Raw genomic sequence first — 24,860 nt, 5'->3', positions numbered from 1 at the left:
CAGATAAGATGAATTTTAAAAGCTGAACATGTGAATCCAAAAACACAGTACTGGATACATTACTCTAGATTTGTGCACGCAAGTATGCTCCACTAAATTCCAAAATTTGTCTATTTGAAAAAACAACTGAAAAAGCAGGGATTTTTCTCTTAACGGACAGAAAACCTGGTTTATTCTCCGAGGACATATGATGACAAGCAGTTCAGATTTTTAAGCATAATATTAAAACTAAAAGCCACACCAAGAAAGAGTTCATAGTTCGAACTTGTCGAGAAATAGTTTCCCCAGACTACTATAATTTTTGAGATTTCGGAAACATCTACTACTCTGCACTGGAATGCAACAGAGAACTTTCAGATTTTTTCACAAAAAACAGGCAAAAGATTCTCCACCCAGATAACCTTGTTGTTCTTGCACTGCCCTATAAGAACCCCAGATTTGAGTCTTGGCCCCACATCACGCAGAGCAGGAACTTGAACCTGTCTTCCCATATTCTAGGTATGCCCTAGCCACTCAGCTGTAGGATCAGTCCTCTCTCTTTCTCTCTCCCACCATTCTTATTTGCACTAGAAATTCTACCCTTGACCTGACAAACTTTCCCAATGAAAAGTTTTGATTTTAACTAATCAACATTTGCTAACTAAAAGCATTTAAATAAAAAACTGCTGTCAAGCTTTACTTATGATTCCTCTTCTCCATTTACTACAGCATCTTCTCATTTAAACAATGTTTATATAACACAGAGACCAAAACAAAAGATTCTCACAGTATGTTAAAGGCCCTAAGATTTTTTCCTGAAAAAAGCCTCTCAGCTCTAATGCTAGAAAACCCTTGTTATACAGGCACTCACCTATGAAAGAAGACCCAGATTTGAGTCACTGCCCCACATCAGGCACAGCAGGAACTTGAATTTAGTAAAGTTTAACAGATTCTGAGATGGGGACTTATATTTGTGACTGTCTACTTCATACAGTAGACCCTCGAATTACACGAGGGTTCCATTCCACGCACCCTTGTGTAATCCAGATTTTGTGTAAGTGGGGGTATGGCTTTTTCCCTGGTGAAACACATGTTCTGCAGCCAGGGAAGCAGCAGAAAGGTAAGTCCTGGAGTGTGGGGGGCACTTGGGGAGGGTTAGGCCTGGCAGTGGGTTGGGGCCATGGGAGGTAGGCTGTGGGGGCGGGGGCTAAGCCTGGGGTGTATTAGGACTACAGGGGGGTGAGGGATGGAGTTGAGCCAGAGCTGTGCACAGGGGTGGTGAGCTGGACCACGGGGAGTCTGAACAGGGGCTGTGAGCGGGGTGGGGTGGGGTGCTGAACAGGGTCGGGGGTTGGGAGAAGCGTTTGAACTGGAGCCTCACACAGGGTACTGATGAGACATGCTGTTCGCAGACGATGCTGCTGTAGTGTCTCACACAGAAGACCAGCTTCAAAAACTGCTGGATCAGTTCTTCAAAGCGTGCAAGGACTTTGGGCTTACCATCAGCCTAAAGAAGACAAACGTACTCAGTCAGGATGTTGCTGAATCCCCATCAATCAGCATTGACAACTATAAGTTAGAGGTCGTCCACGAGTTCGTTTACCTGAGGTCCACCACCACTGACACCCTGTCGTTGGACACTGAGCTAAAGAGGAGGATCGGAAAAGCGGCCACAACTCTGTTCAGACTCAGCAAGAGAGTGTGGAATAACAACAAGCTGTACACTCACACCAAAATGCAAGTCTACAGAGCCTGCATCCTCAGCACCCTCCTTTATGGCAGCGAGACTTGGACCCTGTATGCCCGCCAGGAAAAGAGGCTGAACGTCTTCCACTTGCGCTGCCTCAGGCACATCCTTGGAATATCATGGAAGGACAGAGTGACCAACACCGCCGTCCTTGAGCAAGCTGGAATCCCAACCATGCACACCCTCCTCAGGCAGCGTCACCTCCGCTGGCTTGGCCACGTCCACAGGATGAATGATGGAAGGATTCCAAAAGACATCCTGTATGGTGAGCTAGCCTCTGGCAAAAGACCTCCCGGACGCCCCCAGTTGCGCTACAAAGATGTCTGCAAGAGAGACCTCAGAGAGGTAGACATCGAGCTGGACAACTGGCAAGAACTAGCAGACGACCGCAGCAGATGGAGGCAGGGGTTACACAAGGGCCTTCAGAAGGGCGAGATGAGGATCAGACAGCTAGCAGAGGAGAAGCGAGCACACAGAAAGCACACTAAGGACTTGCTAGACACCCACCACATCTGCAAGAGATGCAGCAAGGACTGTCACTCTCGTGTGGGTCTTCATAGTCACAATAGACGCTGTAAATGAAGCCCTCAATTGAAATTATAAAGGGCGCGATCCATAGTCTATGCAGACTGAAGGATGCCTACTACTAAAAGGTTTGTATCCTAATAATACTCCTCTAGCTCTTTTGCAAAGAAGGAATCCGACTCCTGCCTCATGCTTCGTTTCATTTCCTGACCAAATGACTTTAAACCACACATCTATCCTGATGCTGTTCAGTGCATCTCCGCCAGTCCAAGCATGTCGCTTCGGTATCTCTCCATCTCCTTGCAAAGCAGCTCTATGTTTTCCACTCACCCACGGTGTTCAGACGTTCCATGTTCCAACTGATAACATATGTGTTAGCTGTAATTTTCTTTCGGTGGCCAACTTATTGACCCAACCCAGATCACTCGATTGGTGTTGTGGACTTTGTTTATCTGAGCGACATCCAAACCGGCATCTATTATCACTTAATCGTACTGGCATCAGATTTCATTCGTATTACTGTTTCATGGGTCAGTGCATCACTCATCTGACCAACCTTCCTCCTTTATCCAGGCCGGGGACTGGCATGGAACCCCCAGAGACTTCATGGCGGAGATAAGAAAATAGGAAGGAAGATCAGTATAGATGGGATTGAACTAGAGAACGTGGAGAAGTTCACATATCTGGGGAGCAACAAACTGTATGCTCTGGACTGTAAGAAGGAAACAGTAACTAGAACAGCAAAAGAAAGAGAAAGTTTGAAGGTGATGGATAGGATCTGGAAAAGCAAAGTGAATAGCTTAGGAACAAAGCCGATCACCTTGAAAACGTGTGCATTACGCAGCATGTTGTACGTATGTGAGACACGGGTGACAAAGAAAGATTTGAAGAGAAAAACACTGGCGTTTGAGAGGAGTTTTTATAGAAAGGTCCTGAGAACAGAATGGATGTAGAAGGTCACCAACAAGGAATTATACAGGAAGATACAGCCAAAAGAGAACTTGCTGCAGAAGGTTATACCACAGAAGTTACAATTATTCAGGCGTACTTGCAGAATGAACAACAAATGAAAAATCAAGACACTGGTATTTGGCATAATGGACGGTTCAAACAGGAGAAGCTGACCCCACAGAGAATGGGTAGATGGTATAGTAGAGTGGTGCAGAGCTAGTCCACAGAAACTAAGCCACTCTACATTGGACAGGGAAAGATGGAAGGAAATAGTGAGGGAGGCATCAGACACCAATGGGCACTGAGCCCATGGTTGTTAATGAACAAGGGCAGACAGGAAAAGGTAACACAGGGAGCAACAAACAAACATAATAAAAGGGAGAAAAAGATTACCTCCCTGAATACATAAGGCTCACTGTTCAAATACCAGTAGGGTGTTTTTTATCAACAAAGGAACAAACTTCAACCAATTCCACAGAGAGACATAGAGAGGAAACAAAACTGTAGAAGATAAACAAGTCTGGGCTCCTCAGCTTTCGAGCACAATCACAAAACTGTGAAAATGAAGCAAAAACACTCCCAAAAAACCTAATACAAACAAGAGCATTCAGTGACTTTTAATTGAACAATTCTATGTTGACTTCCAGTGGCTGACTCATCCTGGGCTATATAAGCCCTGGCACGACTCTAGGTTGAGGTTTGCACAGTCACACAAATGCAGACAGCCATATAGATGTGGGCCAACATTTTCAAATTTGGGTGCATAAGCTGTATGTAGGGAATACACCTCACTTGGAATTCAAGTTTAACAAAGTCTTAAACTCTTTAAAAGTTTTATCAGAGACTAACTTCCAAGAGAAAAATACCCAAGTAATTGCATTTGGTATAACTGAAAACAAATTACTTGGGACTCAATCCACCAGTTGAAACAAATTTTAATTTCATTAGTAAATGAAGAAATCAGAAATGCATGAAAGTCATATCACAACATAACGCAATTCCATAGCCAACTGACTTTGCACTTGGGACAACACTCCCACACTCTTAAGTATTAATAACCTAGGTGAAATAATAGCCAAGACCTTCCACTTAAATATCCAGATAAGCATCTTTGAGATATAATTTAAGAATTTGTTTATTTTAACACTCCTGAATATTACTTGAATAATACAATACACTTTTTAATAACTGAAGCCTTTGTTTCTGTAACTGAAAATGAATGCTGCAAAATGAGTGAAATATAAAACAATCTCAATATGCATTTTGGTTGGTGAGAGAGGCGTTAACGAGGATTTTCACTGCTTGAGCATGAGCCCAAGACTGTCCATAGTCTTTCTGGTGAAGAAAACCTGGGCACCCACCTGGCAGAAGAAACAGCCCTGCAGGAGACAATCATCCAAATACAGGTAAAACTGAACACCCCTGCAACGAAGAAAAGTCACCACCACAGCATAAACTTGATATATATCCTGGGGCTGTGGAGCACCAAAAGGGAAGGCCCATAGAGGTGCATCAGGCCCAATGTAAAGTGGAGGTAGCACTGTCGGAAGGTTGAATCACAACATGGAAATAAGCATCCTTTAAATCAAGGGTGGCATGCCATTTTCCCAGATCCAGGAAGGGAATGGTGGTGCCTAAGGAGACTATATGGAATTTGTGGGAGTCAATGAACTTGTTGAGCTCCTTGAGGTCCAGGATAGATTGAAGGCCCCCTTTTGCCTTCAGGACTAGGAAACAACAGCCGTGTCTACACGTGCACGCTACTTCGAAGTAGCGGCACTAACTTCGAAATAGCGCCCGTCACAGCTACACGTGTTGGGCGCTATTTCGATGTTAAGATCGATGTTAAGCGGCGAGACGTCGAAGCCGCTAACCCCATGAGGGGATAGGAATAGCGCCCTACTTCGACGTTCAACGTCGAAGTAGGGACCGTGTAGTCGTTGTGCGTCCCGCAACATCGAAATTGCGGGGTCCTCCATGGCGGCCATCAGCTGAGGGGTTGAGAGACGCTCTCTCTCCAGCCCCTGCGGGGCTCTATGGTCACCATGTGCAGCAGCCCTTAGCCCAGGACTTCTGGCTGCTGCTGCTGCTGCAGCTGGGGATCCATGCTGCACGCACAGGGTCTGCAACCAGTTGTCGGCTCTGTGGATCTTGTATTGTTTAGTGCAACTGTGACTGGGAGGGGTCCTTTAAGGGAGCAGCCTGCTGTTGAGTCTGCCCTGTGACCCTGTCTGCAGCTGTGCCTGTCACCCTTATTTCGATGTGTGCTATTGTGGTGTGTAGACGTTCCCTCGCAGCGCCTATTTCGATGTGGTGCTGCGCAACGTCGATGTTGAACGTCGACGTTGCCAGCCCTGGAGGACGTGTAGACTTTATTCATCGAAATAGCCTATTTCGATGTCACTACATTGAAATAAGCTATTTCGATGCAGCGTTCACGTGTAGACGTAGCCAACAAGAGTAAAAACACTGGGGCCTGAATTGAAGGAGAATGTCTTCCACCACTCCCAGGCCCAGGATCAATTGACCCTCCTGGAGGAGAAACTGCTCATGAAAGGGGTCCCTCAAGAAGGACAGATGGGGAAGGAGGGGTGGAAAAGTGGGAGGGAATGAAAGGGGATTGTGTAGCCCACCACAACTGTCTGAAGGACTCAGCAATCCAAAGTAATGGCCGAGCAGGCCAGGAGAAACCATAACAGTCATTCGAGGAAGAGTAGGGAAGAATCTGGCTGTGCTTGTACTCCAACCTCAGGTGCATCTTCAAAATGACTGTTTAGGAATCAAGGACAGTTTGGACCGGCCCTGGTGTGACCCAGACTTGGGGCAAGAGATCTTTTGCTGGGCATAGTGGGGCGTTTGTTGTGGGTAGTCAGAGCTGAGACCAAGTAGTGAGAATCGTACAGAAGGGGTATCTTTAAGAGAAAGCATTTTAGACTCGTATATTTCCCCTCGTATTCAATTTCTTATTTTGCTTTTGACGTCTTTTCCCTTAATATTCACTTATATTTTAACTATTCTTTTCATTGTTTATCTTATATAGAATACTTTATTGTATTAACTTGTCTTAACTGAAATTTTATGCAAATTTTTCTTATTCAAATAAGAACGATAAGTTATAAAAAGACTGATATTTGAATCACCATACCTCACTTCTTTTAGGAGTGTGTGTAGGCATACAACATACACACACATATTGCACTACTGATTTTAAAAGAATTAAAGTGGATCAATTCCTTACACTGACTCATATTAGGGTGCTGTTCAACAAATAATTTTGGCTCTCATTCTATAAGTGAGTCCATATGAGCATAAGGCTTCACCTCTACACAAAAAGATGCTGGATCAGAGCCTCTGTTCCACTTAGGCTATTAAAACGTTGATATAAATTTTTTAGGAAAATAATTGGGAAGAATTATTTTAAAAGATTATTTTAAAATAACAATATTGATCACAGTAATTTACATAAAGGCAAACTGTAAAAAGCTACTTGGCATCACAGATTTTGGTCATCCTGGAAACCATCCAGGTTTGCATCATTACTAAGATTAGCACAATGATCCACAAAAGAACATGATGAGTAAGGGCCATACTAATATGGTCTTGAAAAATGACACAAATCATTAAATCTGGTCTCCCCCCCATGACGTCTCATCTTTTGTGTCACTTTATCCTATCCTATCCTATACAGATCCCACATGGGAGACCAGCACTTCTCAGACTGGAGATACTGTCCCCAAAGGGAGTTGGGAGACGGGTCATAAGGTTATATTAATGGGGTCATAGTATTGCCATCTTTACTTCTGTGCTGCCTTTCAGGTTAGGCAGCTGGAGAGTGGTGGCTATTGGCCAGGAACCCACCTCTGAATGCAATGCCCCTGTCAGCACCAATGCAGGACTGTGGAAATACCATAACTTGTCACCCTTACTTCTGTGCTGATGATGGTGGCATCTCTGCCTTTAGACCTGGGATACTGGTCAGCAGCCACCATACTCAAGCTGCCCAGCTCTGAAGAATCATAGAATGGTAGGACTGGAAGGGACCTTGAGACGTCATTGAGTCCAGCCACCTGCCCTCATAGCAGGACCAAGTACTGTCTAGACCATCCCTGATAGACATTTATCTAACCTGTTCTTAAATATCTCCAGAGATGGAGATTCCACAACCTCCCGAGGCAATTTATTCCAGTGTTTCACCACTCTGACATTTAGGAACATTTTCCTGATTTCCAACCTAAACCTCCCTTGCTGCAGTTTAAGCCCCTTGCTTCTTGTTCTATCCTCAGAGGCCAAGAAGAACCAGTTCTCTCCCTCCTCCTTATGACACCCTTTTAGATACCTGAAAACGGCTATCATGTCTCCCTTCAATCTTCTTTTTTCCAAACTAAACAAGCCCAATTCTTTCAGCCTTTCTTCATAGGTCATGTTCTCTAGACCTTTGATCATTCTTGTGGCTCTTCTCTGGACCCTTTCCAACTTCTCCACATCTTTCTTGAAATTTGGTGCCCAGAACTGGACACAATACTCCAGCTGAGGCGTAATCAGCGCAGAGTAGAGTGGAAGAATGACTTCTCGTGCCTTGTTCACAACACACCTGTTAATGCATCCCAGAATCATGTTTGCTTTTTTTGCAACAGCATCACACTGTTGACTCATATTTAGCTTGTGGTCCACTATAATCCCTAGACCCCTTTCTGCCACACTCTTTCCTGGACAGTCGCTTCCCATTCCATATGTGTGAAACTGATTGTTCCTTCCCAAGTGGAGCACTTGGCATGTGTCCTTATTAAACTTCATCCTTTTTACCTCAGACCATTTCTCCAATTTATCCAGATAATTTTAAATTATGATCCTATCCTCCAAAGCAGTTGCAACCCCTCCTTGCTTGGTATCATCTGCAAACTTAATAAGCGTACTTTCTATGGCAATATCTAAACCGTTGATGAAGATATTGAACAGAACCGGTCCCAATACAGACCCCTTAAGACCCCTACTTGGTATACATTTTCCGCAGGATTGAGAACCATTAAGAACTACTCTCTGACTACGGTTATCCAGTCAGTTTTGCACCCACCTTATAGTAGCCTCATCTAAGTTGTATTTGCCGACTTTATTGATCTCATGCGAGACCATATCAAATGCCTTACTAAAGTCTAGGTATACCACATCTACCGTTTCTCCCTTATCCACAAGGCTCATTATCCTATCAAAGAAAACTATCAGATTGGTTTGACATGATTTGTTCTTTGCAAATCCATGCTGGCTGTTCCCTATCAGCTTACCACCTTCCAAGTGTTTGCAGATGATATCCTTAATTACTTGTTCCATTATCTTTCCTGGCACAGAAGTTAAACTGACTGGTGTGTAGCTTCCTGCATTGTTCTTATTCCCCTTTTTATAGATGGGCACTATATTTGCTTTTTTCCAGTCCTCTGGAATCTCTCGTCTCCCATGATTTTCCAAAGATAATAGCTAATGGTCAGACACCTCCTCTATCAGCTCCTTGAGTATTCTAGGCTGCATTTCATCTGGCCCTGGTGACCTTCAGACATCTAACTTTTCTAAGTGATTTTTAACTTGTTCTTTTTTTTATTTTATCTTCTATACCTACCCCTTTTTCCACTAGCATTCACTATGTTAGGCATTCCTTCTTCAGACTTCTCAGTGAAGATGAAAACAAAGAAGTCAGTAAGCATCTCTGCCATTTCCAAGTTTCCCATTACTATTTCTCCCTCCTCATTGAGCAATGGGCCTACCCTATCCCTGGTCATCCTCTTGCTTTTAATACATTTATAAAAAGTCTTCTTGTTTCCCTTTATGCCTGTAGCTAATCTGTGCTCATTTTGTGCCTTTGCCTTTCTAATCTTGCCCATGCATTCCTATGTTGTTTGCCTGTATTCATCCTTTGTAATTTGTCCTAGTTTCCACTTTTATATGATTCCTTTTTTATTTTGAGATCATGCAAGATCTCCTGGTTAAGCCAAGGGGGTCTTTTGCCTTATTTTCTCTTTCCTACGCAGTGGAATAGCTTGCTTTTGGGCCCTTAATAACATCCCTTTGAAAAACTGCCAACCCTCCTCAGCTGTTTTTCCCCTCAGTCTTGCTTCCCATGGGACCTTACCTACCAGCTCTCTGAGTTTATCAAAATCCTCCTTCCTGAAATCCATTGTCTCTATTTTGCTGTTCTCCCTTCTACCCTTCCTTAAAATTGTGAACTCTATGACATACCTTCCACTTTCAGATTCTCAGTCAGTTACTCCCTATTTGTTAAAATCAAATCTAGGACAGCTTCCCCCCCATAGGTTTTTCAACCTTCTGAAATAAAAAGTTGTGTCCAATACAGTCCAAGAACTTATTGGATAGTCTGTGTGTCGCTGTGTTAGTTTCCCAACATATATCTGGATAGCTGAAGTCCCCCATCACCACCAAATCCTGGGCCCTGGATGATTTTGTTAGTTGTTTACAATAATCCTCATCCACCTCTTCCATGTGGGTAGGTGGCCCATAGTAGACTCCTAGCAGGACATCATCCTCGTTTTTTACCCCTTTTAGCTTAACTCAGATACTCTCAATATATCCGCTTCCCACATCCATCTCCACCTCAGTCCAAGCGTGTATTTACCACAATCCCCCACCCCATACACAATAACCTTGTGACCACCCACAACTCCTTTTAGGTCAGAACTTCCCATAATTACAACACTGGAAAACTTCAGATTTAAGGGAGTGAAATCATGAAATTTATGATTTTTAAAATCCTATGACCATGAAATTGACCAAAATGGACCGTGACTTTAGTAGGACCCTAACAATGATAATATGTATGATCTTCTCCTTGTCTGGTACATCACTCCTGTGAGATAATCTCCCCAGCAATTTGGTTTGTATGGAGCAATGAAGGAGAAGTTTGAGAGAGAAGTTTAATAGTAGAATTTTCAAAAGTGCTAATCATCTTTAGATGTGTGCTCTTAAATAATCAGAATATTTTAAAATAATCCTATTCTTGGGCGTTTTCTAATATCGGTCTCCTGAGGATCTGTTTTTCAGAGATGAATTAGTTTTATTTTTAAATATGTTTATAGCATTTTCCTCTGATCTTATGTTGTATGTGCTGAAGGTGATTCAATATGAAAGATGAAACTGTGGTCTATTAATTAATGATGAAAACGGATTTCCTTATTTTCAAATTACCTTCAATCTGTGAGAAACACACGGACATACAACTTTGTTTTGTGAAAGAGATCAGTAATGAATGGATTATCTACACAACAAAGCAAGCAACGTGTGCACACAAGTTATCTGAAAAGATGCTCTAAATAGCTACCTAAGGGAAGACCTAAGAAATTATTATCTACTGTATATTTCCTGGTATCATCTGCAGCTGAAGCAGCAATGCATTAACATCAAAGTAAAGCAACACTGTAGAAAATATATTAAAACATTAGCAAATCATACCTGTCGAATTATACTTTTTACACAACGGATAGGAAGGCCTTGATAGTTGGACTTGATTATCCATTTTAAAAGATGATGTCCAAGAACTTCAAAGACCATACAGACATCTGAGATTTAAATAAGGATAATTTTCAAAGTAACTTCGTATTTAGCTCAACCATAACATGTTTTTGCACTTTTTAGCTAAAGTGCCAGTCAACCCTTTATAAAAATACAGTAAGGTCTTAACATTTGTGAACTTAAGATTTGCAAATTCAGTTATTCCAAGTGGCCGCTTCCCTGGAGCTGCGGGACAGAAAGTGCCAGCAGCCGCCGCTTCCCCCAGAGCTCTGGGGTGGGGAGCACTGGCAGCCGCTGCTTCCCCAGGGCCCCGTGCAGGGAGCGCCGGCAGCCGCCATTTCCCCGGGGCAGGGAGCCCTGGCAGCCACCGCTTCCCCAGGGCTCTGGGCAGGGAGTGCTGGCAGCCACTGCTTCCCCAGAGCAGGGAGCGCCGGCAGCCGCCGCTTCCCCGGGGCTCTGGGCAGGAGCACTGGCAGCCGCCCCTGCACTGGGACTATGGGCAGGAACCCTGGCAGCCAGGCTCCAGGCAGGAAGCGGCTGTCACATTCACGAGATTCAACATTCAACATTCGCCAGGGTTCTCAACACAGAACCCTCAAGAATGTTGAGACCTTACTGTAGTCCATGCATGCAGAATTAAAATCATAGCATCACAGAAAGGCAGGGCTGGCAGCAATCTTGAGAGGATATATAGTGAGCCCATTTACTCTGAACAAAAAGCAGTCCTGCAACACCTTAAAGACTAACAATATTACTTATTGGGTGACGGGACAGATCATTTTTGTTACTATACCCCAAAATTATATCAGTCTTTTACAACGTCATCACATTGCTGGCTCATATTCAGTTTTTGAAATCCTCATATGTTATTCTGCAGTACTAACATCAAGCCATTTATTCCCCCCTCCCCCCATTTTCTAGTTATGCATTTGGTTTTCCTTTCTATGGTCTTTGCATTGGGTATTATTTCCATCTCACTGATTTCAAACAAATTCTCCAATTTATCAAGGTTTTCTTAAATCTACTCGTCTTTCCAACAGCAGCAACGAAGGGTCCTGTGGCACCTTACAGACTAACAGAAAAGTTTAGAGCTTGAGCTTTCGTGAGTTAACTCACTTCTTCAGATGCTGGTCTATAAGGTCTTTTCTGTTAGTCTATAAGGTGCCACAGGACCCTTCGTTGCTGCTACAGATCCAGACTAACATGGCCACCCCTCTGATACTCGTCTTTCCAAGTTCTTGCAAACCCTCCCTTTTGTGTCACCTGCACTCTTTATAAGTGAACGCTCCCTTCAATTGCACAAGATTATATATTGAATAGTACTAGATCCAGGCCAGTTCTCTGAGCAGGACCTCATTAACAGTCTTCCCAGTTTGACCACAAGCCATCAATAACTATTCTTGGAATATTTTTTTCAACTAACTGCTCTCCTCTTCTTGTAATTGCAGCTAGACAGAAAAGAAAGGCAATTTTTCTGTTTTTGTTTTCATTGTAGAACTGTTACAAATAAAATTCCTAAAAATATGTATGATTTCTAGTGCATTTTAAATTATGTAGAATAATAGAGTTAGAAGGGACCACACAGATAATCTCTAATCCCCTGAGAAAATGAAAGATTTATTGTGCCTAAACCATCCAAGACAGCCTATTCAGCCTCCTCTTGAAAACTTCCAGTGAAGGCATTTCTACAATCTCCGTAGGTCGTCTAGCCTCTTCTCTTCTTACATCCCCAGGTCCACCTCGCACTCTGCCACTGGAGAAGCCTTGCCCATGCAGTAAAGGAGGGTAGACATGGACAAATTCCATTATTGTTAAAGAGGGATGCAGGAACAAGTTTTGGCAAGTACTTGCTTGTATGGAAGAGGACAGCAATTTAATTAAGAATTTTGGGCATGCAATGACTGTGGCTAGGTGTGCACAAATGGAACCTTTGGTCAACCCTGATCTTTTAAGTTCTAGGATGTCCTGTAGAGTAAGTAGAAAAGAAGCATTTATTGCAGGGACATGTTCAGTATCACACCAAGTCTGGAATCTTTTTCATTTATAGGGATAATTATATCAAGTTGCATCACATCTACTATTTAAAAGAATGTTTTACCTATTCTGACCAGGTCATCTCCAAATTCCAGAACCACGCCTTCAGACAAAGGAGTTCTAGATTGAGATGGAGGATACAGCGTGTGAGAGGAGATGCGCAGTCAACTGTAGGGTGACTGATAGAAAAACTGTCAGGCATATGAGGTAAGGATACCAAATCTGTCCTGGCCATCATGGGGCTATGAGGGTGGCTTGTTTCATTTGTACCTTGTGAACTCTGAATAATAGGGTTAAGAGTGGAAAGGCCTGGAGTACAGGTGTATCCCCTGTAATGATGTTATCCCCCAGAGACCAGTGACCCAGACCCACTCTTGAGCAGAAATGTGGCATTTTTGGATGTGGCAAAGAGATCAACCCTTAGGAATCCTCAGTGGTTGAATAGTGTGCTGCAGGACCCTTGTCTCTAATTTCCACTTGTGGGATTGTAAGAATTTCCTGTTCAGTGAGTCTGCTGTGGTACACTGGTGTCCAGGCAACTCTGAGGCAGAGGCTGATGATGTGTTGGATACACCAGTTCCACAAATGTTAGTGCTTCTGGGTACAGGGATTCTGATCTTGATTCCCCCTCTGCTGGCACAGAACATTCAGGAAATGGTGTCCATTATTGCTCTTATGGTACTTTGTCTGATCAATGCTAGAAAACAAAGGCATGCACTTAAAACTGCACATAATTCTAGGACACGGGTTATAAAAGAGTTGGTCATGATTCCACTTTGATAGGGTCAACTGGTGGGAGAAAGCCCCAGCATGCAGATCCATGAGCAAAGGGACATGGAAATCCTTGCCAGCCCACTGCTCTGTGGAGAGCTAGGGACTGGAGCCTCTGACGCTGACGCTCCAGTCAGCCTGCCTCTTCTTGGGTGGTTGTGGGCTGAAGCTGTGGTGACCAGGGGTTGGGGGCTCAAATCCCAGTTAGCTTGCGGCTCCACTGGCAGTTGGGGCTGAAGTCCCAGCCAACCTGCATATATAGAGGTAGCTGAAGCCCTAGTTTCTAACTTTGAGGGGGCTGAAGGCCTCCTGGGCAAGGCTTCAAGGCCAAGCAATTTAATTTGTCATTGCTCCCTGTACCTGCAATCCTGCAATTGCCCTGTGTTCCCTCTCTGCATCACTTCCTGTACTAAGGTACTTCCTGTACGCAGGCATCTGTTTACTTAACAGCCTGTTTAACATCTGTTGAGTTGAAACCATCTTGAAAAGTTGTTCACAGAGGTAATTTTAATCATGGACTGCTTTTTGAAAAAAAAAAAAGCAGAATACTGAAGAGGAATCAATTGCTGTATTCAACTGGCAAACAAGAATCCAAATGGGAGTAAAAAGCCAAGAAATTTCATATATAATCCATAATATTTGGAATATGGGTTTACATGGACTAGCTTTGAGGAAGATCCATGGGCACTGTGTGTGATATGAGATGAAGTTCTGGCAAAGGAGAGCTTAAAACTATCTAAAATGTTGCAACTCTTGCAAATGCAGCACAGTTCTCTTCAAAACCACTTGATTTTTTTCAGCAAAAGCTGAAAGAACAAAAGGTCCAGAAAACAGTATTGCGATCAGCAACCAAAGCGAATGAGAAACGCTTGCAGCATCATGCTGTGTCAAACTGGAAAACTTAAATGCCATACCACACACTACTAGAGAAACTTTTTTCTACCATGTACCAAGAAAGTGTTCTCAATTGTGGTAGGAGGCAAGGTGCATCAAATGAATTTGATTCAATTACTGTCGCCTAACAATACTAGGTAACTGAACAAGTGATTGCCAAAATCCAAGTCACACAGTAGTTCAGTGGCTGTCTTGGGGAAAGGTTATCAATCATTTATTTTGGCTCAGAGAGGAAGTGAGAATTTATCAAAGGTAGTGATATTCACACAAATGGCAGCCATCCCACTTAATTTACTGTTTCTAGAGGTCCCTTTAACGAGAGGTGACTCCCCCGCACCCTTTTTTCTTCGTTTCTCAATATTTTCCCTGTTTACTCACTTCTTCTTCTCCAGAATTTGATGAAGTGGGTCTTACCCAGGAAAACTTGTTACCTAATAAATAAAATTATTAGTCTTTAAGGTGCTACAGGACTGCTTGATTTTTTTTTTAATTTTTTTTTGTGACGCTACAGACTAACCCAGCTACCTCTCTGACACTATGAATCTTCAAAGGATAGATCCTTGACTACACCTCTCCAGGGAACCTATAGAGGTGAAGCCATGATGCTAGTCTCATCACCACTGTCATTGTAACAGAGTGTGCAGCTGTGTCTTCGGAGTCCAGAATGGTTGTTGGAGCCATATGTGCCAAAAGGAGTCGTTCTGTCACCTTCCTGTATCTGAGTGGTGACAGAGAGGTAGCCATATTGATTTGTATTTTATCAAAACAAAAAAGCAGTCAAGCAGCACTTTGAAGACTAACAAACAAATTTATTAGGTGATGAGCTTTTGTGGGACAGACCCACTTCTTCAGATCATAGCCATACCAGAAAAGACTTGATATATAAAGCACAGAGGTCTTGCATTTGGAGAGAAAGATGATGTCTGTCTGGATCTGGGTGAGTTTCTTCCTGCATCTGGTAGGTGCTAACAGAATCCCTGGAATTTAAATAGTTTATATGCTTTAATTACACAAAAGTGCTTCATATTTAACAATATGGAACTGGAGCATACCTGAAGAGTATGCTTCATCACCAATGATGTGTAGCCTCTTTCACTCCCTGTATTAGGGGGCTCTTCTAGAGTGGTGTTCCCTTTTATCACATGTACAACCAGGGAATTCAAAGTAGAGGAAGAAAGAGAAATTCCACAAACTTACCAAGGACACAGTATTTCCTGTCTACTTGCTTTCAAGTGGATGGTATTGATGCTGGAATCTGACAGACCATCTTCTCAGGGCCCAACAAAGCCTGCTGATCAAAAGTGCCATCTCTGCTAACATAGAGGCTTGTACGTTATCAAGCCACTTGTGCTGTTGCTCTCTAACTTCCCCTAGAGAGATGTGAGAGAATCTACAGTCCTACAGAACAGTTCTCGGAACTGTTTAAAATCATTCACCAATGTTGGAAGTGACAACATGATGGCTTAATCAGGGAGAAAATGAGAAACAGCAGATTGATAGTGTAATCTCTTTCTGCTTCATCCTCCTGTTCCTCTTGCACTGCTGATACAGTGTTGGGCAATCTGGACACAGATGACGATGGGAAGACTATTTGTCTCTGTCCTGCAATCAGTCTGGGAAAGTGCACTCTATACATAGAGTACTCCACCTCTTCCTCTCCTCCCCCATTAGAGAAAGGTGGTGCAATCCTTGGGGGTGGAGGACAGTTGTCTTGTATATGTGGGGAAGAAGTATAAATTTCAGGGAGCTCCTTACAGAGAAGCAGTGACTCTAGTCTAGATTATCAGAGATGATCAAGTCTCATGGGTACCGAAACTCCTGTGTACTGGGAGGAACACTGACAACACCAATGTCTGTATAAAGATTTAGGGTGTTAAAATGCAGTCTGTCAAAAGGCCAGTAGGTGATACCAAAGGTATGCTGGTGCTGAGAATTTGCTTAGTACTGAAGGCATGCTTGATGCAAAAGACCTGGCTAGCACCAAGGGTCTGACTGATGATAGAGCACTCAGTTATTTTAGGCATCTGGGCGTAACCCCAAGAAAAAGAGGGATTCTCAACTGGGAACGATATGGAAAAAAGAAAACCAATGCTAAGGTAAAGAATAATGGAGAGGAAAGAGAAATAGAAAATTAAATTCAGGGGAAAAATAAAAATAAAAATAAAAAATGCTAATATCTAGAAAGTTATAATGGAAACACTATTATTATTAATGGCTACAGACGTATGGTGGGATCTGCTCAGGATTCCATCCCAAACCAAAGAAGACTGAGAAACAACTGAAGGTGGCTGGAATGCACAACACTACATAAACACTACTTGAGACAGGGAGCAGTGACTGTACAGCTCAGTAAAGATCTCCTAGGTGCAGTAGAAAACCCATACGGACACTATACAAAGAAGAAATAACATGATCAGCAAAGATAGTTCAGCCGCAGCAGAGAATCACATGAATGAGGACAGTTTCATTTCAGTATTTAACTGAAAGACGTCAAAAAAAGAAAAAAAAGTATCACATCTAGGTGTGTGCGCTGATACTTCCCCAGTAACATTTCTCCAAAAATGAAAGTTAACATCTGGTCAGTAACTGGCCAAGAGAATCATGTAAGCAACCAGGAGAAAAACCCTCCATGCACTTATATCAGTAGGAGACACATACTTCCTTCAGAAGTTAACATCTCCCCACTGGCCTTCACCAGATTAGAGGAACATAAACTCACTACTGTGCTGAGCTGGGTTTCAACCAATGATTTAGACATAAAAGGCTCCAAGACCCTACTACTCATCCTCTATTCTATCCAGTCTTCCATGTTTAATATTTCCTACCCTTACTATAATTTTACTATTTGGTTTTCTTCAGAATCATTACAGATTATAATTCTAAAAAACATCATAAAGATTCAGTTAGCAAGCTGCCTTTTTTTTTTTTAAAAAAAACTTGGTCACTCAGAGATCAACCCCTTCAGCCAGTTACAGGAGTAAAATAACACTCCAGCCAATCGTATGCTTGCAATTTATGTTAATAAACAATTCAAAGGATAGAAACAATATGATAGATCAGTTGATTCTTTTTTATTTAGAGTGATTATCCCTTCTCTTTTAAGTTTTTTTCCACATTACAGCAGTAATATACATTATAATATATTCTAGTAATGTTTCAACATAAATTGCTTGCTTGTTTTCAGAAAAAAAATCTTGTCCAGCCTAACTAATTGAAATTACTGCAGAATCTATAACAATAATAATGGAGCACAGGACACTAACGTACACTGTGTTTCTTAACTATGTTATTTGGAAAGATTAGTGAAACCATAAATGTTGATCACTGTAAGTAAAATTTAAATTTTTTTAAAAATATCCCTGTCTTCTGGTATTCTAGTGGGAAAGCCTGTTCATCAAGGAAACAAAATTGAAATTTCTACTTCTATTTTCTCCTTCATCATATTTAGAATTATTAAACTATTTCTACTAGGAAAGTGAATTACAGATTGTAATATAGTGCACGATTAAATATCACTATGATGGCCTTAAATTTTAGTTTTAGAACAAAATAAAACAAATTATTTTGAAAAATTACTCCATTCTGCATACACACAATAATTAATGAATATAAAACAAAATACCCATTTATGCCCTTCATTTTAATTTTAATATACGTAGAACAGCTACAAAAGGATACGTATTCCATTCATTCCTGAAATTTTGAAGTCATCAATCAATTGTACAACCATGTCTTTGTTTGGATCAGCAGGATCACTTTCACGAACCTAAGCAAAGAAACAAAATACTGGAAATAATTCATCTTTTTAGAAAGGTAATTCTTTTTTTTTTCTAAAAATATAAACATGATGATAGAGGCTTATAAATACAGACAATGTAGTAATTAGTTATCGTATGTTTTGAAATCAGAGGGAAAATAATGATGTTCGAGAGCATATACTTCCATTTTATCTAGACATAATTTACCATTATTAGTACTGAGCACTCAGTGCCACAATACTCACACATTTTAGCAACTTAATTTCATCCAAGGCTGTCTCTGTATAATGCTGGGCACTTTTTACAACTTTCATCGCAACAAATCTCTTCCCCCTTGAAAACAATAAAAATAATTCAGCAAATGACCAGACATGAAAGATGTTACAAAGTGTACTTCAGAGAATTACACCTGGCAAGTTTTGGTAATTTTGTCTTCAAATTATTGAAAACTCCTAAATTCTCCATGATATAATAGCTAAATACTTGATATAATTTAGTGCATTCTGACACAGAATAATACCTGTAACTATATTTTTGTATTATTTCTATAATATTGAGATCACTGAATTTTTAATATTTTGAATTACAATGGCTTTATAAGAGAAATTTCAAGTATCTATTTATTATTCAATCAAAATATAGGTAGGCTTACTATTAAGGATACAAAGGAATAAAAATATCAACTTGCTTTCCAAGTGAAATCAATAAGCCCTGATAATTAGTCACAAAAAATAAAACTTAGACTTTATCTTCTGACACATTTTATAAAATGCATCCTTGACCAAAAGGAGAAAAGCATTTGTGGACATCTCTATACCAAACAACAAAGGTACACACAACGCCTGGATGGCCGTGTCTACACTAGCAGAAATATTCAAAATGGCCCTGCAAATGGCCATTTCCAAGATTACTAATGAGGTGCTGAAATGCATATTCAGTGCCTCATTAGCATGCCGCCAGCCACAGCTCTTCGAAATTGATGCTTTTCACTACCATGCGGCTCATCCAGATGGAGGTCCTTTTCAAAAGGACCCCAGAAACTTCGAAATCAGCAGATAGGAATAAGGGGATTTTGAAGTTCCCGGGGTCCTTTAGAAAAGCACCTCTGTCTGGACGAGCTGCGCAGCAGCGAAAAACAGCAATTTTGAAGAGCCGTGGCTGGCAGCATGCTAATGAGGTGCTGAATATGCCTTTCAGAGCCTCCTTAGTAATCTCTGAAATGGCCATTTGCATGGCCATTTCAAAGATTTGTGCTTGTGTAGACGTAGCCGATAGGTTCAACCTCTGAATAAAACAAAAGTTACTACACGTATAGCAAATTAACAGATCAGTATTTACTTGATTAAAAATGAAAAGATAAAGCTTAAAGGCAAATATATATGTAGATCTCTTACTGCATATCCCAGCACAGCCAGACTGTAGAGAAGTGTCCCCATCCTAGCTTCCTTATTACATGATACCGGCCATTGAAAAGATCTCCAATTTTCACTGGATGATAGCCACCTTTCAAGAAAAATAAAAAAGTGAGCTCAGAAATATAAGCAAGTACAGTACTTTCACTTACCTGTTTAGTCCTTTCATACCAAATACCATTGAAAGTTGTTCTAAACTATAAATCAGGAAACTGCAGTAATTTTTTTCTACACTTACAATACTCTGCCTCAAAAATGTCTTGTATCTTCTAAGTACATTCTTTAAACTCTTCTTTGTGGAAAATATGGAGATTCCTATACTGCCATGAAAATTATGTGCCTCAGTTTACCAGCTTGATATGATGATTACTCAGAGTTAAGTCAAAGGAAGCTGTTAAGGGAAACCAAGCAGAAGATGAAACCTCCCAAGACACTACTAAGGGTCTTCAAAATAATTATGGGGAATATTATTAATTGGAAAATATCCACCTGCCAGGCTAGCACTTTTATTTTTCCCAGCTCCATTCCTGGGATCAAAGGGAACTCTACCCTAGATAAGGAGGTGGGTGAAGAGGCAGCCCTGGCTGGAGGGAAGTGTCTGACACAGAAACAGAGACTATAGGTATGTCTACACTCAACAGGAAATCGCCCTTTTCAGGATTGATCTCCTGGAGTTTGGTTTTGTGTGTCTGGTACAGACACGTGAAATCGATCTCTTTGAGGTCCACGGCCAATCCTCTGTACTCCTGCTCTCACGAGAAGTAAGGGAGATCAACGGGAGAAATGCTCCCATCAACCTCCCTCAGTGAGGATAGACCTTACAGTCAACTGCAGGTACATTGATTCTAGCTATGCAACTGCCATACTAGAATTGCATATTTGCAATCGACTGTAAGGTCTATTGTAGACCAAGCCTTAGTCTATGCTACAAGAGCTACAGCAGCATTGGTGCAACCCTGTAGCTATGGTGCTACAGCATGGCAGTGCAAGTGCTTTCTAAATCAACAGCAAATGTTATTCCATCAATCAGGCAATCCCACCTCCCCGGATGATAATTCTTCTACTCCCCTAGTTGTGCCTACAACAGCAGTTAGCTCTGATTAACTTTGGCATTCAGAAGAGTGAAAAATTATCACCGCCCTGAGCAATGCAGCTGTGTCAATCTAAATTGTAGGTGTAGACCTGGCCTGAGAGAATGCTGTCTCTCCTAAACCAGTAGTAGGGAGGCTAGGCACAGTAAAACTTACCCAAAACTTGAAAAGGAAGAATGAAGTTTTGGTAAGATTCAAGCATGGAGGCCTGTTTCATTATATTTGTACAAGACTGACTACTTTGTTCCTGTTAACTATTAAACATCACTTTATTTTAAAAGTCTGCAGTGGGTTACTGAACATATTTTCTGGCTACAGTGAGAAACAAGGGCTTTAACCCCTCCTGCAAAAATAGATTTTTATACTTCTACTCCTCCTCCTCCTCCTCAACCCTTGTACTTCACATGGAGCATAGGTCATCTACAAGTCTCCTTCACTTCACTCTGTCTTGGAATAAAACTTCTAGCTGGCTCTAAGAGTACCCCAGTTGTTGTCTTTTAATCTCAGTAGACCTCCACGTTGTCCAGCATCTTCCCCTTCTGCGTTTTCCTCACAGATGCCATGTGAGAGCTCGACAGACTATGCAGGATGATGGTTTTCTGAGCGCATGGCCTAGACATTCCAACTTTCTTCTCTTGATTTCAATGTCAATTGGTTCTTGTCCTGCTGTGTTCCAAAGCTTCTCATTTGTGATGAAGTCTTGCCATTTGATGTGAAGGATGTACCTCAGGCATCTGTTCATGAATATCTATAGCTCGTGATCTGAAGACTTTTTAGGATGCCATGTACTGCATCCATACAAGAGCACACACTTCACATTTGTATTGAAGATCTGCAGTTTCATCTTTGCAGATATTATTTGTGAACTCCATATGAGACGGATACAGCTGTTGCTTTCTCTATCCTGGCATTGATATCCTTGTCTTTTCCTCCTTCTATGCCCATAATACTCCCCAGGTAGGCGAACTGCTCCACATCTTCCAGGTCATCTCCCAGTGATGGTGGTGGTGTTAGACTGTTTGATCCTCATTTTTACAGTACCACTGAAAATCTCAATCAGAGCAGATCTCTTCAAGAGAAAACCTAGAGCAGGGGTCAGCAACCTGTGGCTCTGGAGCCTCATGCTGCTCTTTAAGGAGTCACTTGTGGCTCTGGATGCTGCCACTGCTGACTCCTCTTGCAGCTCCCTACCCTGCTGTGGCTGAAATAATGGAACTAAACTGAATTGGTTTAAAGGCCAGCAGGGCGGTGGGAGGGATCCAGCCGTTAAAGCAATTCAGTGTAGTTCCATTTTTTCTGCAGGGCAGGGCAGGCAGCTGCCTGCACTGCAGGTGGAGGAAGTGAGCAGGAGAGATGAGTGGAAGGACAGCTGAGACTGTCCCTGCTGGAGCTGCACAGCCCTGCTGAGAAGGAGGCGGAAGGAGGAGCAGTAGGTGGGGGAGAAGGTGGCAGCCGCGGAGGAGCAGCAACAGTGTGCGTTAGCTGGAGGAGCTCGCCAGCTGCATCAGGTTAATCCTGAGGCTGGCAAGGCAGATTTGGGGGCTGAAGTGGATAAAGCCTTGAGATGGGGGTGAGTTTGGGGATAAAAGGGGTTAAACCTGGGGATGGGGGACAGGTTGGGGCTGAGATGGGTCAAGCCTGGGGATGGAGGGATGGTTTGGGGCTGGGGGTGTGGTTAAACCTGGGGCTTGGAGGGGTGGTTTGGGGCTGAAAGTGTTTAAGCCTGAGAATGGGGGTGGTGGGTTTTCGGGATGTGGAGTAAAGCTTGGGGATAGTGGGGTGGATTTGGGGGCTGAGGAAGGTAAAGCATAGAGATGAGGGTAACAACTTTCTAACTGGTACAGGTACTAACTACGCACATTTTGTTGTTACAGTTAATAGAGGTTCAAGTGTTTAACAGTAAAATTATCTGCCCAGTCCTTAAATCATTGTGTGTGTTGTTCTTAAAATAGGAGTGACAAAAAGTATGATTAGATGTTATTTATTAAGGACTGTCTCATATTCACATGCATTGTGGCTCTTGAAGTATTGTTCTGAATTTGAAAAAAATGGCTCTTCTTGCTAGAGCATACTTACTCAAAGGAATCACTGAAACTTTGCTATCTTTGACTATGAAATGCTATCTTTGACTATCCCAGACTTCTAAAAATGCTGAACACAAAGCTTTTCCTATATCAGTCACCTCTATTATAAACTTCATCTTTAATATTTGATCAGTACACTCACACAAATGCATTTTGAGACCAAACATTAACGAAGAAATCAATTTACAAACAAAACTCAAGTACTCCCTTGGCCATATAACTACCAGACCACAATGGCCAGCAGGAAGGCTAGAAACTGATGACCTGCATAAATATTAACTTGCTTTCTAACAACTACAGAACTAGATTACAATCAAAGGATTCATACCAATTCTCCATAAATTTTAGGTTTAAACTACTAGACAGATAAAATATAGCTAGTTCTCAGGAGACATATGCAGAACAGCAGAAGGAAGAGAAAAGCGCAATCCCATTCCTGAAAAGGTTTGCTCTTCTGAGAAGAATTAAATCTGTTGACAAGACAATCAAGATAACATACATCACTAGCATTCAATTTACTGAATCATTTTTCTTATGCACATTCCAATTGGTGCACAAAAAATTATAAGTATTATAATCATATTCCCTGTGCAATCATTTTCTTGACAAAAATATACATTTTCCTCACTGAGGTCTAGAAGCTGAAAATATTTAAGACTTAGTTTTAGTACTTTTAAGTTACATAGTAAATCTTTGTAATTGAATATAATAAGATGACTGATATATATCTTACACCTGTCCTAACACTCATCAAACATACCAAGGAACACCAAGGGAAAGATTCTCATGAGTGCCCATTTCACTGTCCTTTTATGTTGCTAAAATGGTATAAAATGGGCCCTTCTGTGAGCAAGTCTATGACTCAAAATCATTCTTCACCATTTGTCTCATGGAAGAGCTGTCTTGCCCATTGGACAGGTTGGGTCAGCTGCACTAGGCTTAAGGAGGATTACAGGGAGGCACAGTCATTAACAGATACTGTACTTCCTGGAGTGAGACCATTTAGGCAGAGGAAGTGACAGCATGCGACCCCAGGAAAGGGCGTCAGTCTCATAAACTAATCCTAAGAGTGGTCTGAAGGAGGTGCCAGCATAGCAGGGAATGGTCTGCCTCGTGCCAAGGGGGTTTAATGAAACTGTAGTTTTAGATGGAAAAAAACTACCAGTAATTATAATCATTCAGTGTATAAGTAGTACTGCACAGATTGCAACAAAAGTTCTGTTGTGCTGTTCAGTTCACCACAGAAGATAATGATGTTTCTGATGCAACTGCTGAATGGATGAGAGGGGGGAAAGAGAGAAAATCAGAAAGATCATTATTCTTTAATGTCTCTTGAATGTATTGGTAATCATAGCTGATGAATTCCATTGCTGTGTAGGGCATTTTGTCCTTTGTGAACTGAATGAATTGGAGACATCTCTGGAGGAGAAACTAGAAAATCAGAGACACAAAGTATTCTAACTGATGACAATCTCTTGAGAGTACTCTCCAAATGTTTAAAGTTTTTCAGAAACAGGAGAATAACAGCCTCATGGTTCCTATGTGCCATATGTATAACGGAGCTGGAATTTTGAGACTTAAATATATTTTTAGACAAACAGACATACAAAGCAGGTCTTATCTAAAATCCACTCAAGTCAAGGGGAGTCTTTCCACTGATGTCACTGGATTTTGGATAAAGTCTTCAGGGAACAATGTCTGATCTAACTAAATCCATTTCTTGAATACAAAAGAAGTTCCCTCCTTTAATAATTTTACATCAAATAATGACCATGACCTGACAGGAAAATGTAAGAAGCTTAACTTAACTATACACACATATTGGCTACGTCTACACGTGCAGCCAACATCGAAATAGTTTATTTCGATGTTGCGACATCGAAATAGTCTATTTCGATGAATAACGTCTACACGTCCTCCAGGGCCGGCAACGTCGATGTTCAACTTCGACGTTGCTCAGCCCAACATCGAAATAGGTGCAGCGAGGGAACGTCTACACGTCAAAGTAGCACACATCGAAATAGGGATGCCAGGCACAGCTGCAGACAGGGTCACAGGGCGGACTCAACAGCCAGCCGCTCCCTTAAAGGGCCCCTCCCAGA

At 41.8% G+C, this 24,860-nt stretch overlaps 1 protein-coding gene across 10 annotated transcripts in view; it reads right to left on the bottom strand.

Moving 5' to 3' along the window:
* Window positions 1–24,860, bottom strand: part of SRPK2 (SRSF protein kinase 2) — a 241,489-nt gene that overhangs the window by 59,028 nt on the left and 157,601 nt on the right. For all 10 annotated transcript variants that reach the window (XR_012648501.1, XM_075016732.1, XM_075016760.1 and 7 more), the window contains 4 exons: window positions 19,566–19,674; window positions 18,417–18,504; window positions 18,092–18,179; window positions 10,655–10,761 (listed from right to left, as the gene is read on the bottom strand). Coding sequence is in view for 9 of the 10 variants with exons in the window: in XM_075016732.1 (XP_074872833.1) it covers window positions 10,655–10,761; window positions 18,092–18,179; window positions 18,417–18,504; window positions 19,566–19,674 (392 nt within the window). In the remaining variant the exon portion in view is untranslated. The remainder of the gene's footprint in view (window positions 1–10,654; window positions 10,762–18,091; window positions 18,180–18,416; window positions 18,505–19,565; window positions 19,675–24,860) is intronic.

Source organism: Carettochelys insculpta, chromosome 1 (assembly GCF_033958435.1).
Source record: "Carettochelys insculpta isolate YL-2023 chromosome 1, ASM3395843v1, whole genome shotgun sequence".
Classification (NCBI taxonomy): Eukaryota; Metazoa; Chordata; order Testudines; family Carettochelyidae; genus Carettochelys; species Carettochelys insculpta.
Note: the sequence above shows the minus strand (reverse complement) of the source record. Positions and strands in the feature narration are given on the sequence as shown.